This window comes from Protopterus annectens, chromosome 2.part0, assembly GCF_019279795.1.
Source record: "Protopterus annectens isolate FY-2018-M chromosome 2.part0, PAN1.0, whole genome shotgun sequence".
Taxonomy (NCBI): Eukaryota; Metazoa; Chordata; order Ceratodontiformes; family Protopteridae; genus Protopterus; species Protopterus annectens.
This window is the reverse complement of record NC_056728.1, coordinates 1,108,318,305-1,108,332,635: the sequence shown is the minus strand read 5'-3', so window position 1 is coordinate 1,108,332,635 and position 14,331 is coordinate 1,108,318,305. Positions and strand designations below refer to the sequence as shown.

Genomic DNA, 14,331 nt, shown 5'->3' with positions numbered 1-14,331 from the left:
TACAGGTTATAGGTCACATTAAAGGTGGAAAAAGTTTTGAAATGATTTATTGCATTTTTTTATATCACAAAAACATGACATTTTAACAGGGGTGTGTAAACGTTTTATATCTACTGTATACAGATTACCCCTATTTTTACAGAAGTAGATGTCAAAAGTAGATTAATGCTAGACATTTTTAACAATATTGTAAACAAAGAGACTTAGAAAAAACAAAAAAAATTAAAAGCATAAAAATGTGTAGTTATTTACTTCATTTGCAAGGTAAATACCTGCCTTTTCAAGTATCATTTGCTTTTAGCTGACCTTTAGCAACCTGCAGATGTAGACAATTAATAATGAGATGTCAGGACACTGTGTTCTGAGTGAACTCTATAAGGTACAATGTAATTACATTTTAAAAAGATACTGGCAAGCAGTTCATTGAAAATAAAATAAATAAAAGTAAGAAGTAAAGTGTAAACTTATAGGAAGTGAATAGTTATACAAGTTGTTTTCTCCCCAGCATCCCTAACACTTTAATGCATTCAATAAAACAGTATACATTTTATGTTACTTATTTATGGACAACCAATGCACTTTTTATTATGGGTAAAAGTTAATGTTTGCTGAAAGCATGCAAGCTGTTTTGCATATCTGGCAGGGGGCAGACAGAAGATAAAAATAGATAATCTCTATAAATGGGAACACAGACTCTAACATGTGCATTAGCATGATTAACCTTACATTTTAAAATAGTTGATATCTGTGGGTGCAGGCATTAATTTGGAGTAACTGCTCTTATTTTGAGGGCAAATTCCTCTCTGGAAAGTGTTTAAAGATTTGCATGTTTGCTGCAAGTTAAAATGGGTTTTGAGTGATGTTATTGAAGCAAAAATAAGCAACTGTATGCAAGACCAGCCTGCCAATCATCAGTGTGCGCATGTAAAAAGCAAGATATATACATATATTCAAAAAAACTGTAATGTATAACATGTGGGAGTAATAGCTTATTAATGGCTGCTTTGTCAATGTTAACATGAAATGTAAATAGTCTTAAAGGTGCAGACAAAAAGCAAAGAGTACTGAAATATATTAAGCAGTGAAAGATGTAAATAATTTTACATGAGAGTATTACTGAACAGAAATAAGCATGTGCATTTGAGATGGAAATGATTTCAGGGTGTGCATTCATCAAAATATCAGGAAAAGGGAAAGGAAGTACTGACTCTAAGTGCAGCCACAACAGTGATAGAAAATCTGGAAAAAGGACAACAATTGTAGATTTCTGTTAGTAATGGAGTTTCGTAGCGGGGGAGTAGAATTATATTAGCATGCATTTATTTCTACCTAAAATTACTGTTATGGATCTTGGGGGAAATAATTCAAAATATCTGTATGGTAACTATGACTTCACTAGCAGTTACTCAGAATTTACATATTATTCCCCAAGGTACAATAACTATGCTAGACTAGATAGAAATTTGCTTCACAAGAGCATGTGTACTTAATCAAAAGTTTGAGACTTATCCTGTACCTGTATCCGATCATTCACCAATAACAACTAGGATTTGGATGCAGGTAATGATGCAAACATTACACTGTTGCTTTCCTAATCCGTTTAAAAGATGAATTTAAGGACTGCATAGTGGATATGATTTCAGAGAGGAAGACAGAAATTACTTCAAAAGGGATAACTAATGAATAGGATAAAATGAAAATTAATTTTAAAAACCATGGCAGAAACAAGAAGGCAGAGATACAGCAAAGAAGTAATGTGGATTATTTAGAGCAGTTGACAAAAGTTAAATTACAGAAAAAGTGAAGCTTATAGAGCTTGAAGAGAAGTATTTAGGTATATGGATTCAAAATAAAGGAATATTTGAATGACATGCATGAATTTAAAGTGGTTACTATTAAGCAACTATTTAGCAACTATTTTGATAGCTGTACAATGACTTAGACAACAAAAAGTAGAAAGAGCTGTAGCCTATTTTAGGGAGCTTATAACAAGAGAAATAATAGATCATACAGATGTAAAGCACATGAATGGGGAAATCAAAAAAATTTACAAATATAAATATTTATAGAAGACTTAGTTAAACCAAAGTTAGAGCAAGATGAGGCTCAATAATTAATAGTTAAGACAGGAAGTGACTAAATACATAATCAACTTTAAAGATATTCCTTTTGAAGTTAGGAGGGGTGAATGTGACAAAGATCTGGAAGACTTTGTTAACATGCTGAAATGATGATGAAACAGGGAGGAGTATGAGATTTGAAAAGGGTGAGGGGGCTACCAACATCTTAGAAGAAAGTTGTGGTGGCTGTACTACCCAAAGAAGGTAAGGACCCCTCAGATCTGGCTTCATGTAGACCCATTTCAATCTCAAACTAGGAGTATAACAAACTCATTTACTAGCTAACAGAATGGTAAAAATGCAATTAAAATTGATAACTAAGGATAAGTAACTTTGTGGTGGGGAAGCAAATGTTTGACAAGATTAGCAGAACAATAATGATAGAAAAGAAAATGGACTGTAAGATGATGCCCTACTATTGGTGAGTCTTGATGCAAAAGACAGCATTTAACAGAGTCAGATGAGCCTTCATGAGTATAACAATAGTAGTATTTATATTCATAAAAATAAAAATATAAGGACATAAGGTTTAGAGGCAATAATCACAGTAACTACATTCCTGTCTGCCAAGCTCTGCTTTAGCAGAGGAACTAAATAGGTTGTCCCTTTTCTCTTCTGTTATTCACTTACATTTAGAACCATTAGTAAAAAAAGGCATTCACAAATTCTAGCATAAAACTGCTATGGTAATCAAGAAATGATAGCATCACCTACAAATATTATTATGCATGTCATAAATACAGAGGCCATTTTGGTGCTCTGGAACATTCTGAAACAGTTTCAAGTCTTTTCAGGATATAAATTAAATAAAGACAAAACAAAATCTATAGTGGTAAACTATGTACCCCTGCTTGAATTAGTTCAGAAATACATGTTATGGGGCATATAAGATGAAGTATTTATGTATATGGATTCAAAAATTATTCTCTTAGGATATGTGGGAAGAGACTAAACAGGAGCCGATGCAAAAACTGAAAAACTGGAAGCACTTGATTATGGAAATAGAAAGACACATGCAGTGAAATGTTTTAGTCCCTTAATTTTATACATAGAAGAGATTTTGTAGAGGACAATTAAAGAGTTGAAGGACAGAGGAACATGGGAAGATTTAAGTGGGATAGTTTGATTCTCCCCATAGAACAAGGTGGTTTAGGGTTACTTGATTTGAAGGGGTACTTTAAAGCTAAGCACTTAAGGTTTATATATATATATATATATATATATATATATATATATATATATATAAAACTCAAGCTTATAAGTCAAAGTGGAAAAGAATGATGATGAAATGGGGAGGAGTACAAGAGATACAGAGACTCAGATTTTAGAAGCAAGTTTTTAAGCAGAATATTGACAGTCTTATAAAATATTACATTCATAAAGTAGCGGAGAGAATTTTAATAACTATTTCAGCACAGGAAAGGAGAAAAACGATTTTTACCAATAGGGATGACTGCAAACAGGATTATAGAGAATAGGAAAAAGGGGTTGTAATTTACTACAGGAAAGTATCAAAGGAACAAAGATATTGGGAGCAAATAAACTGGGAGGAAAATGTAACAGAATGAGACAAGTCTAAGCAGGAGCTTGGACTGCAGGTCAGAGATTGTATTCCCTATCAAGGACTGATAACAGAGTAAAGGCAAAGAGGAAGGGGTAGGATAGTGTCAAGTGAAAGAAAAACTTTCGTAAAGTTCTTAGGTGAATATAGAACAGAAGATACTGCTAAAGTATAAATCAGTACTGTGTATAAAATACTGCATGATGACTATAAGAATTATGGGAAAAATAAAATAGAAAGGCAATTGACAAAGGAACAAAAGGAAGAAGAAGAAGAAATCTATATGGCTCCAAAGTATTCAACAAAGTCCAGAACGTTTAGGATATGGCACAGAAGTGTTTGCATGGGTATTTATATACCCTTAGTACACTTCAGAGGATTCTCCTCAGGTAGAAAACACTGAGGTAATTGGGAACATGTTTTTGGAGGAATGTAGCAAGTTGGTAGGTTTTAAGAATTCACAAGAGTACTTTTCGGAAATGCTAGCGAAACAAATGGCACCAACTCAGGAAATGGTTCTTTTGGGATGGAATATAGGATCTGAAATGTTTAGACACAGTAAAACCTTACTAAGTTTAATGTTATTGGCTGTCAAAAAAAGAAATTAATAAAAAAAAAAAAAAAAAAAAGAAAATCAGAATTTGTACAGCCATAATGAAAGTTTTGAATGTTATAAAGTTAAAAAACACACAGTGGTGAGTTCTTTAGAAAAGGGAACGGTGCAGTGGTGTAGCGGTTACCATTGTCGCCTCACAGCAAGAGGATCTCCGGTTCGATTCTTGGCTGGGATGCCTTCTGTGCAGAGTCTGCATGCCCTCCCTGCATTCATCTGGGTTTCTTCTGGGTGCTCCATTTTCCTCCCAAGTCATAAAGACATGTCTGGAGCTTTTCTCCCCAGGCCTCTGCTGAAAATTGGCTTGTTCCAAGTCGGACTTTCCTGGTAACCAAATGTTAAATAAAATAAATAATTAAATAAAAATCATAGAAGTAAATATAGAAATAAATGGATGTTATAGAACAATACATGCAGGATAATGTTCTTAAAGAGAAACAAGGTTTAAGAGAAGGCAGGAATTGAACAAATTATGTAATGTTCAAATGAATATAAATTGCTAAAATGAAAACGTATATATTTTTTGCGTGACAGTAACAATGGAAACTTTTATTACGATTTAGCGTCTGTTCCATTAATGTATGTAAACTTATGCTGCTATTTAAAATGTAATGCAATAATAATGAGGTTAAAAAGACTGACAGCATAACTAGTGAGTCTCTAGCCCAATTATTGTAGGGCAGTGGTAGATCTACTTTGCTAGGATGAAAGCTGTGCAAAATCAGAGAATTCTATGAGTCTTCCCTTTAAATTGTTTGCGTGTGTAAGGGCATCTGTATGTGTGAGTGTGCATTGGTAAGGACAGTAATAACTTGTTTGGAAGGCAGGTTCTGTGAGTAAGGAGAAGGGGAAGACACTGAAGTTCACAGAGAGAGAGAGAGAGAGAGAGAGAGACAGTGGTGATAAAGAAGACTGTGGTGTGAGACCAAAGACGCTAATTGGTGAGTAGTCAGTATGTAGTCCTGGTCTGGGCATGAATGCTGGAACTCCATACCCAGGACAACAGTGCATTTTCCCAGTATGTTCTTGAGGTCAGTTTGCATTTGGTTGTTTACATCTTTACTACTTTAACCTGATAGGTGCCAGTAGTGCAACTCAAGAGACTACCCTTCTGGTAGCCAAAATACCTATTTTTAACCTGCAGAGTAGAGATCCATGAACCAAAGTCCCTGCCCTTCAAATATCCAGGTACCCCATGGTTGGTTATTGTAAGGTTCCCCCACATAAGTTCTGATCCTATATTGGCTGGAGTGGTGGGATTCAAGACCCCATCTGTGGTAGACCTGGGCATTACAGCCCTGAGTATTGGAATCTGGGCTTGTGGAACTGACCCTGAGAAGTATGAGAGAAAGATGACCAGAGGAGTGCTGGGGTAACTGAACCCCAGTTCAAATACCACTGTCCCAAAAATGACATTTATGACTATAGCTCCCACCATCAGTAACATGCACACTGAAGTCTGGGTTGCAGTAAGGAAGAAAGAAGGCTTAGGGTTTCCCAAAGAGAAGCACTAAGGGATGCTTTTTGCTCTTAGGGTGAAAATGAGATTGTTGTTTGTCCTGAAAAGAAGAATGTTAACTAAAAGATGTGACAATGACAACTTACAAAGGAAAAGGAGCTGTTTCTTCATAAGGAGGTCAATAACTATGGCCTGAAACACGGACAGACAACAGTCCTTGTTTGAACTGAGATTTTAGACTACAGCAGCTGAGCTGATCCTATCCTTTGTACCCACACGATCCAGGTTACAGAGAGCTAACTTGGAAAAAACCTGAACAGCAACAGACTAAGCCAGGAAGTTGTGCAATTTTAGCCCAAATTCTAGGAGTTCCTCAAGATTCTGCAGTGCCAACTGCACCACCAAGAACTGGAATTTTGACAGATAAGTTGCACATTTGAGAATTCTAAGCCACTGACTGGCAGAGAACTCTTGACGCATCTGGGTGCTGGACTAAATTCCTTGTCAGTAGTACAGGTGAAACAGGCTGTGGTCTCTAGGATTTCCAATGGCATGCAGAGACCATAAAAGACTCAACCTTAGGATGTTTAAAATATAAATCACTTTCACAAAGCAATTGTACAAAGAGTGACAGCCTTTTTGGGAACTGCCGTTGCACAGAGTGGGTACCTCAAAGCTTCCAAAAGAACATCCCTAAGTCTAGAATCAAAGGGATAACCAAAGGAGTCTGGTGGTTCCTTACACAGGGAGAAATCTTGAGAAGTACAGTGGGAGTGAAGTTAAAGCATGCAACACCTTATGCGCCATAAGTCCCCAAAGAAGACGTAATCTAAGGGGGTATGAGGAACTGGATGGCATACTGGCCTTACCTGTCTCTATAACAATCACTGCCATTATGCTCCTGGAAAGACTGAGAAGGAAGGAGTTCTGCATCCTCTAACAACCGTGAATAAAGGACAACTTGTAGGCTTGTGTTGCATGTGGTAGACATACACTGGGCATTGGGAAGACCAGTACCCACACATGGCCCTGTATATGCTACAGGTGCTGCATGAGAAGAGAAGCCTGCATCAAACTTGACAATGACCTTTGATATTGGGTCTATATTATAAGATTGACGGTTGAAAACATTGAACACCATATGGTCGATGTCTTCTATAAAAATAACCAAAAAGAAAAAAGTACCATAACGGGCTTAAGCAGGGGAGCAAGCCCCCCACACCCCTCACACCCCCCGCTACTTAAATATACCAACTCCGAGACCGCACTACATTGCAGTAAATGGAAATCTCCCCTTATGGAGATTTCCGTTTACACGTTCGATGTGCGCTTTCACTATTCTCGTGTCGACAATATCAGCTTCGATACTGTCGACTTTCGAGAATATAATATAGACCCTGATATCTTGCAAGCTTATACTTACTAATCCCCCTCCCCAGAGACACATACTTTTTCTTACAAGGTATGCTGACTAATTTATTTATCCAACAATTCTCAGGCATCTAACACCAAATGCCTACTCTATACACCCACGACCAGTTCCAATTAATGTCCACAACGGTGGACAACATATAAATCATTACACATCCCACTCTCATATAAAGCCTATAAATATAGTTAAATTTTTTACAAATCATTTTCAAATAAAAAATATTATTAAATTTCAGAAACACATCACAATTCTGTTACTGGCTCTGAGTCCATTACAAGGTGATATAAACTTAAATCCAGGTCCTGCAAATGCAATGGTTAATGTCATACACCACTCAATACTTTATATGATCTTAGGCAATATTAATAACAAATGGTCACAACAAACATGACTGCCCATCATGGCTATGTTGCCTCAAAAATGCATCATAATTTTCACCTCATGTCTCAGGAAAGTTGGGGGTCTAAGAGACTGTAATTTAACTCCAGTTTTGTTAGCTATAAGTAATGTCTCACAACAGTCAGACCTCAACTGGACCTTTATTTGATTACGACTAGGAAGTCAAATAAAAAAACAAAAGCGCCACTCTATATATACCACCACCTTCTTTAGTTTATATACTAGAGCCGACGTTACAGCAAATAGTGAATATATCCAGATGACCAGCATAGATCTCAAAATCCAACTAGCTTAGTATACTTGGATTTAAAGCATCTTACAATTCTTGATAATTTATCACAAACAGTAAAAATTGGTATTAGGGTAAACCCAGCTACTGGCACTTGTTCCATTACTGATGTTATCATAACCAAAGTACTTCACAACCTTACACGTCTCTTCTCCCAAATGAGCTCAGTAATCACAGCCCTTATACTTTCTCTCGTTAGTCTCTTAAAATGCACATGCCCTTACCAAGCATCACACCTACTTGTTGCATTCTAAACAACTTTGAAAGTCTACTTAAATCTTATACCCATATTAAAACCTAAATTGGTTAGCTATTTACAACTGCAATTACCCACCTACGACCCTATCAACTTTTTGTAATACACTTCCGCAAATACAATAAATGGACAAAGAGGTGATACAATAGCACAGAGGACAGCAGGTTCTCTGCTTCGATTCTCAGCTGGGGTACTTTCTTTGTGACTCTGAAGAAGCCCTAACAGAGATTGGGTGAAAGCGCTTAGTCGTCGGTGTAGTGTGCTGTGTTGCTCATTAAACTGCTTCATATTATACCACTGGTGTGGTCAATTTTTTATTTTATTTTGTACTTTCTTTATGAAGTCTGCATGTCCTCCATGCGGTCATTTGGATTTCCTCTCAGTGCTCCATTTTCCACCCATATTTCAAAGACATGCAGTAGGTAGACTGTATACTCCAAACTGGCCATAGGTATGAGTGTGCATACAAGTGAATGGTATGAAAGAACAAGATGGCTAACCATCCGGCATTGTGAACCTTGGCTTTAGATAATTATTGTTGAAGTAACACCCCAATCCCATGTGCAAAATGGGAAAAGGGGTTGTGGCTGGATGGAAACAGAGCTATGTTCCTTGGATTTCATCAGACCTTAGAACATTGCTAAGAAACAGGAACAATGTCTAGATTGAATGGAAAAGGGGATTTACAATATGCTACTGCAAGACAGAACTATCAGGAGCTAAAATATTACACCAAGGTTATGTAAAATGCAGCTAAGGCATGTTAATTTGGGAATCGACAAAACTCATTACTCTTAAAAATTCTAGTCTTGCATAAGGACTTTGAGCTGCTAAAAAAATATTCCCAAAATATAATCCTACTGCTCCACTACAATTAAGATGAACTTTTCTTCCTCCTGCCTCTACCTCCAAATATAGCTTGTCATACAAGACACTATCAAGTCTTCTTTACGTCTATACAAAATAACATAATGCCCTTCCTTCTATTACAAAACTGTATCTAAAGACAAACTGACTGACTCCTTTCTAAATCAGGCTATAAATGCAATCCATATTTTCACTATGTACATCCAAAAAGTCTTGACTGTGGGTGCCACGTACCTCTCAAGGCCCTTAGCATTTACTTTAATTTGTTGTCTGAGTGGATGCCAACCACACCTTGGGGGGAAAGAATCACATAAATCATGGCAGGTCAGAAGGCCTGTCCTCATCTCCAAAATGTTAATATGTAATACCACTCTGGAAGATGTTCAAACACCTTTAACTAACCCCCTCCCCACACACACACACATTCCAAGGCTGACATATCTTCGTTGATTGTCAGAGATGAAGAGGGTAGGAACAGGGAGTTGTCTTCGGTGAAATTTGGAAGATGCATCCACTACTGGAAGTGAGTCTTGCAAGCCTTGAAAATGCAAACAGTGGATCTGAAATGTGAGACCACTATAACACTATCTTATGAATCCTGGCTTGAAGTACCAGTCGGATGGATGCTACAATTAAACCTAATTATTAGGCAGAGATGAGTTGAAACACAAAGAGTTCAAGACCATGCAGACATTTGGCTGCAGGGAATGTATTCTCTCCAATTATGTTTTCTGTACAGAAGCATATCAAAGCTACAGCCAATGAATGCAAGCAGTTGACAGAGACTCAGATAAAAATTTACAAGGTTCACTCTAATAATAAGAGAACAGCATGGTGAGATCAGACAGTTCCTCACTGTGATCAAATCCTAAAACAATAGGAGCATCTAGAAGCCATTCATTTAAATTTTAGAATACCTCGGCTCACAGCAGAGCCTCTGATGGGCTGCAAATATTGACGTGTATTTGGTGAACATCCTGGGGACTAAAGTGAAACCAAATGGAAGGATCTGGAAATGAGATGACTGATTTCTACCCTGAAGCAGAGATGCTTCTTAAACTCTCTTGTAATTCTGATGTGGAGAAGTATGTGTATCTTGCAGTTCCAAAGTGCACATGCAGTTTCCTTTGAGTAACCAAGGAAGGACTCACATTTTGAAAATGAAAAAATTTGTTTTGGGGATAAGGTTGTTTAGACTGCTTTTATCTAGAATCAGATCAATGTCCTTGGGTATTTTGAGCACTAAAAAGTATCTGGAAAAAATCCTGAACCTTTATGCTCTGGTGGGACCTCATGGATAGCTATTCCCTGAGAGAGGATGAGGAGGAGGACGAGGGCTCCCCTTGTCCAAGCAGTAACTAGGAAACGGAATGACAGGCAAAGGTGTGCAGAGTGAGGAACTAGTCATGATATGACTGGAATTTTATATCATCTGAATAGGATAGCTGTCCATGGTGAAGATGCAGGGACCAATGGCCCTCAACTACCCCCAGAGAGGGACAGATGGGCAAAAGCTCAGGACTGTTGTTTTGGTCTGTATTTAGGTCACATGTGTCTGAAGATTGCAGATTGTCCCACTGTTGCATGTGTGTCATTTCTGGAAGTAACCTTGATTACTGGATTGCCACACACTCTGTTGCCGAATCCTCCACTGTGTGCCATGGCTGAACCACATCTAGTGCTGGCTTCTATGCATCCTACAAAAGAAGCACTGAGGTGCCAGAAATGTAATACTTACAACAGCAAGGGGTTTGCCATCTGTCTCAATATTCTCCAAATGTGTCTTCACATCTGGCCCAAGCATACAATTTCCTTAAAAGAGCAATTCCTAAAGCTCATCTTGGTGCCCTTGGTGAAATATGACAAAAGAGCCACATGTGCTTGTGTACAGCAATGACAGATCACACCGCTCTAGCCAAAGCTTTTGTTGCATTATAAGAAACTCACATCCTTAAGCTGGTCAAAGATGACGCAGTTGAAAACTGGAGTAGTAGATTCTCTTTAAAAGGTCCATGAGGCAGCTGCTACAAATCTGATGCAATTCATCATAAATCAACCTCAAAATCAGCCATATGAAAAAGATAGTTTAACCCTGTTGCAGAAGACAGAGTATACATAAACACAACTTCTTAATCTTTCCATTATGTCAGAATCCTTCACAGCTGGGCTCTAAGGTATCATAACCTTTTCAAGTATAGCAACAGTAATAAGGGTGTCAAGCTTCTGTGTCTTTGAGCAAACCCTCCCCCACACACACTCCCTTGGGGGCTAAAGAATATGGTTGGCCTTTGTGAGAACAGAAGGCACTACATCAGGGTTTTTCCAGGTAGTACTGGTGACATCCCTCAAGATAATCACCAACAAAGAGACTACTCATGAGGCTTATTACACACACCTCCTAAAGCCTCCTCTCTGCAGGTGACATGAATCCAGTGGTCATCCCCCCATGCATACGTTCTAAGCTTTCCATGAACTGAGGTCAGAGTGAGTATTCTCCTCATCATCAATGTCCAGTGCAGGAGACTTTGGTGGACTGTCAAAGTGCCCCTGTTACACGTAGTCATCATCTGTTTCCAAATAGGGAATAAGTTCAAGAACAGGAGGAAAGCTTTTTCAGAACAGATGCCACAGTACAGGAATGCTGAAGGGCTGAGGCTCTCCAACCTGCTTCACAACAGGTGGGAATGTAAATGTCAAACTAAGGTTTCCCTGGCTTTAACTGCAGTTCCAACACTTAGGGATGGAACAGCATAAAAGGGCCAATGCAAGAGAGTTGTTTGGTTTGACATCAATGTCAGCACCTAAAATTCACTTAGTGCCAAGAAACCGGGTATCAAAACATCTTCAGCTGGACATGTCAGGCCCAGCAATACCAAAGAGGCCAGCATCAATGCTGACAGTGAGATACAAAGTCCCAGCACTTCCAGCAGGAACATCATTGAAGTCAACACCATAGGCATCTAGAACATGAAAGGCAATGGTAAAAGGCAATATCCAGAAGGTCACTATTGATGTATTTAAAGTGCAAATATGTAAAGCCAAAAACATAACAGGAGGAAGAACTCAATCATACTGCCAGAGTGCTAAATGACAGATACAAAATTATGCAGAGCACCTTACAAGACAACTGTGTTTGATTCTACCCTCCCTCTAGCAGCATGAAGCACTGCTCAGAGACAGGCCCTACCAGTGTTCCACACCTTTCCAATGAGTAGTCAGTCTAGACAGCATGCTGTTCAAAATAGCTTTGTAAAAGGAAGGCATAATCTTGAAGACAGAATCTGGATGGTAAAGTTTTGCAGATGAATGCAAGGCAGATTATGTTTCTGCACCACAGAGACTGTTCACTGAAACATTCGTAAAGGAGAACACTACCCAAATGTCAAGCTTTTTTATATCAGAAAGTGATTTTCCTTCCCTGTAATTCAGCACTAAACATGTCACATACACAAAAAGTATTATATTATTCTAGGCTCAAGGCTATGGAGGCACAGACCATCCTCAATCAGCACCAGTAGGCCTTTGGAGTCAACTCAAGGGCTCTACTACGCTTGTTATAACAGAAGTCTGACCAGCACTGTCTGAACACCCAGCTGAACTATACATGGACAGGAACGTAAGTTACATACCTTCCATTATGCTTAACTGCCTTAAACAAAACAACAATAAAAAGATAGCTGTGTTTTAAAGATACAACACTAGGTCTAATACATTTATCAACATCTGTGCAAAAATGTAACTGTGTTTTCTACCGATTAATGATATGATATAATACACAATGTTGCAGTAAACGTACATATTTGTTATGAAACAAACCACAAAATTAAAACTTCATATAAATGCATATGCATTATGCATATAAATATCTACATGCCTACATACATTCTCACACGCACACACACATGCACACACACACACACACACACACACACACACACACACACACACACACACACACACACACACACACACACACAACTGCAATACCTGTTCTTCGCTCGATTTGTACTTTTTTGCTGAAACTTCATTATCCTGTTGGCAAAAATAAAAAAAATATAACACTGATGTAAGTACACACAAATCTGAAAAATGTACTCTAGTTTTATTTGTTTAAATATTTATTTATTTGTATTTATTTAGTTGGGGTAGTGCACTGATCAATACTGACCAATTTTAGGCTCGGCCCAGGTGAAATGTAAAACATTTCACAAACAAAAAATACAAAAATGTACGCAATAACAGAATAGTTCAGATTAATTACAAAGAAAAAAATGTATATATACATTTAAGTGAACAAGCACAGTGCAATGGATAATCAAGCAGAGTGTAATGCACAATATATACATTAGATTATAAAGTGGGTCAATCTTCAGTAAATCATGAGAAAGGAGAAGAGACTCGGAAAAGATAGATTATTATTATTATTATTATTATTAACATTGATGCAAATTGTTTGATAAATTAAATGCAAGAGAAAACAAAAATAAACAGTACTCTAACATTCTGAATTATGAGATAAGTTCACAACACCAAATATCCACACACTGTTTTTGCTCAAGTTCCCAGGATATATATGCAGCACTAAGTCCCTCCCCATATCCACACCTCACTGACTGTCAAAACAAAATTTAGGTTACAATGAAAATAATTAAACAAAATGACATCTCTGCAGACCAAGCAGCTTAATAGCATCAGAGAGAAACTCAAACAATTCTTTCTTCAGTTCCTGACAGCAATGGGAACAGCTAATGAAAAGTCAGTTCAACAGACTGAAGAACATAACGTAATTAAGAAAAACTCAAACTCCTAATAAAATTTCTATCATCTATGTAAAAAATATAAATCAGAAAACATTATAGCAGCAACTATGAATCTAATAAGTAATTGCTCACTTTGTTCACTGTTTGTTTCTGTTGTTACTTTGCAAAGGTTAATGAGTTGTCCTCACTGCACAAACATTATACCCCAAAACAGTGGAAGCAGCTATAAGGAGTGTAGCAGCTACCTCAAAACTACAAAATCTGACTACCATGTTTGCTGTTACACTACTATGGTTTATCAAGTTATTGTCATTGAACTGACAGTGATACCTGCAACAAAACAGCAAAGAGGTCCGTCCAGGGGTCAACTAGCAGAAAAAGATGCAGTCAGTCTTGTACTAATTCTTAAAGTCACAATATAATTTAAGTTTAGCAAGAAGGGAAATAAAATAAGCTGGGTGAAACCAAACTCTATCATCTACCAGCATATATCTTCCATCATCTCATGTTGGACATGGAAGTAAATATTAACATGTAATTAACCTGCAAGAGTGTCCTACACACAAGAAAGCAGT

The 14,331-nt window shown here is 37.5% G+C and overlaps 1 protein-coding gene across 1 annotated transcript in view; it reads right to left on the bottom strand.

Moving 5' to 3' along the window:
• The window catches only part of PPA2 (inorganic pyrophosphatase 2), an 840,704-nt gene that overhangs the window by 614,544 nt on the left and 211,829 nt on the right, over positions 1-14,331 (bottom strand). The window contains exon 4 of the mRNA XM_044060377.1: positions 12,984-13,028. Within this exon, the coding sequence (XP_043916312.1) occupies positions 12,984-13,028 (45 nt within the window). The remainder of the gene's footprint in view (positions 1-12,983; positions 13,029-14,331) is intronic.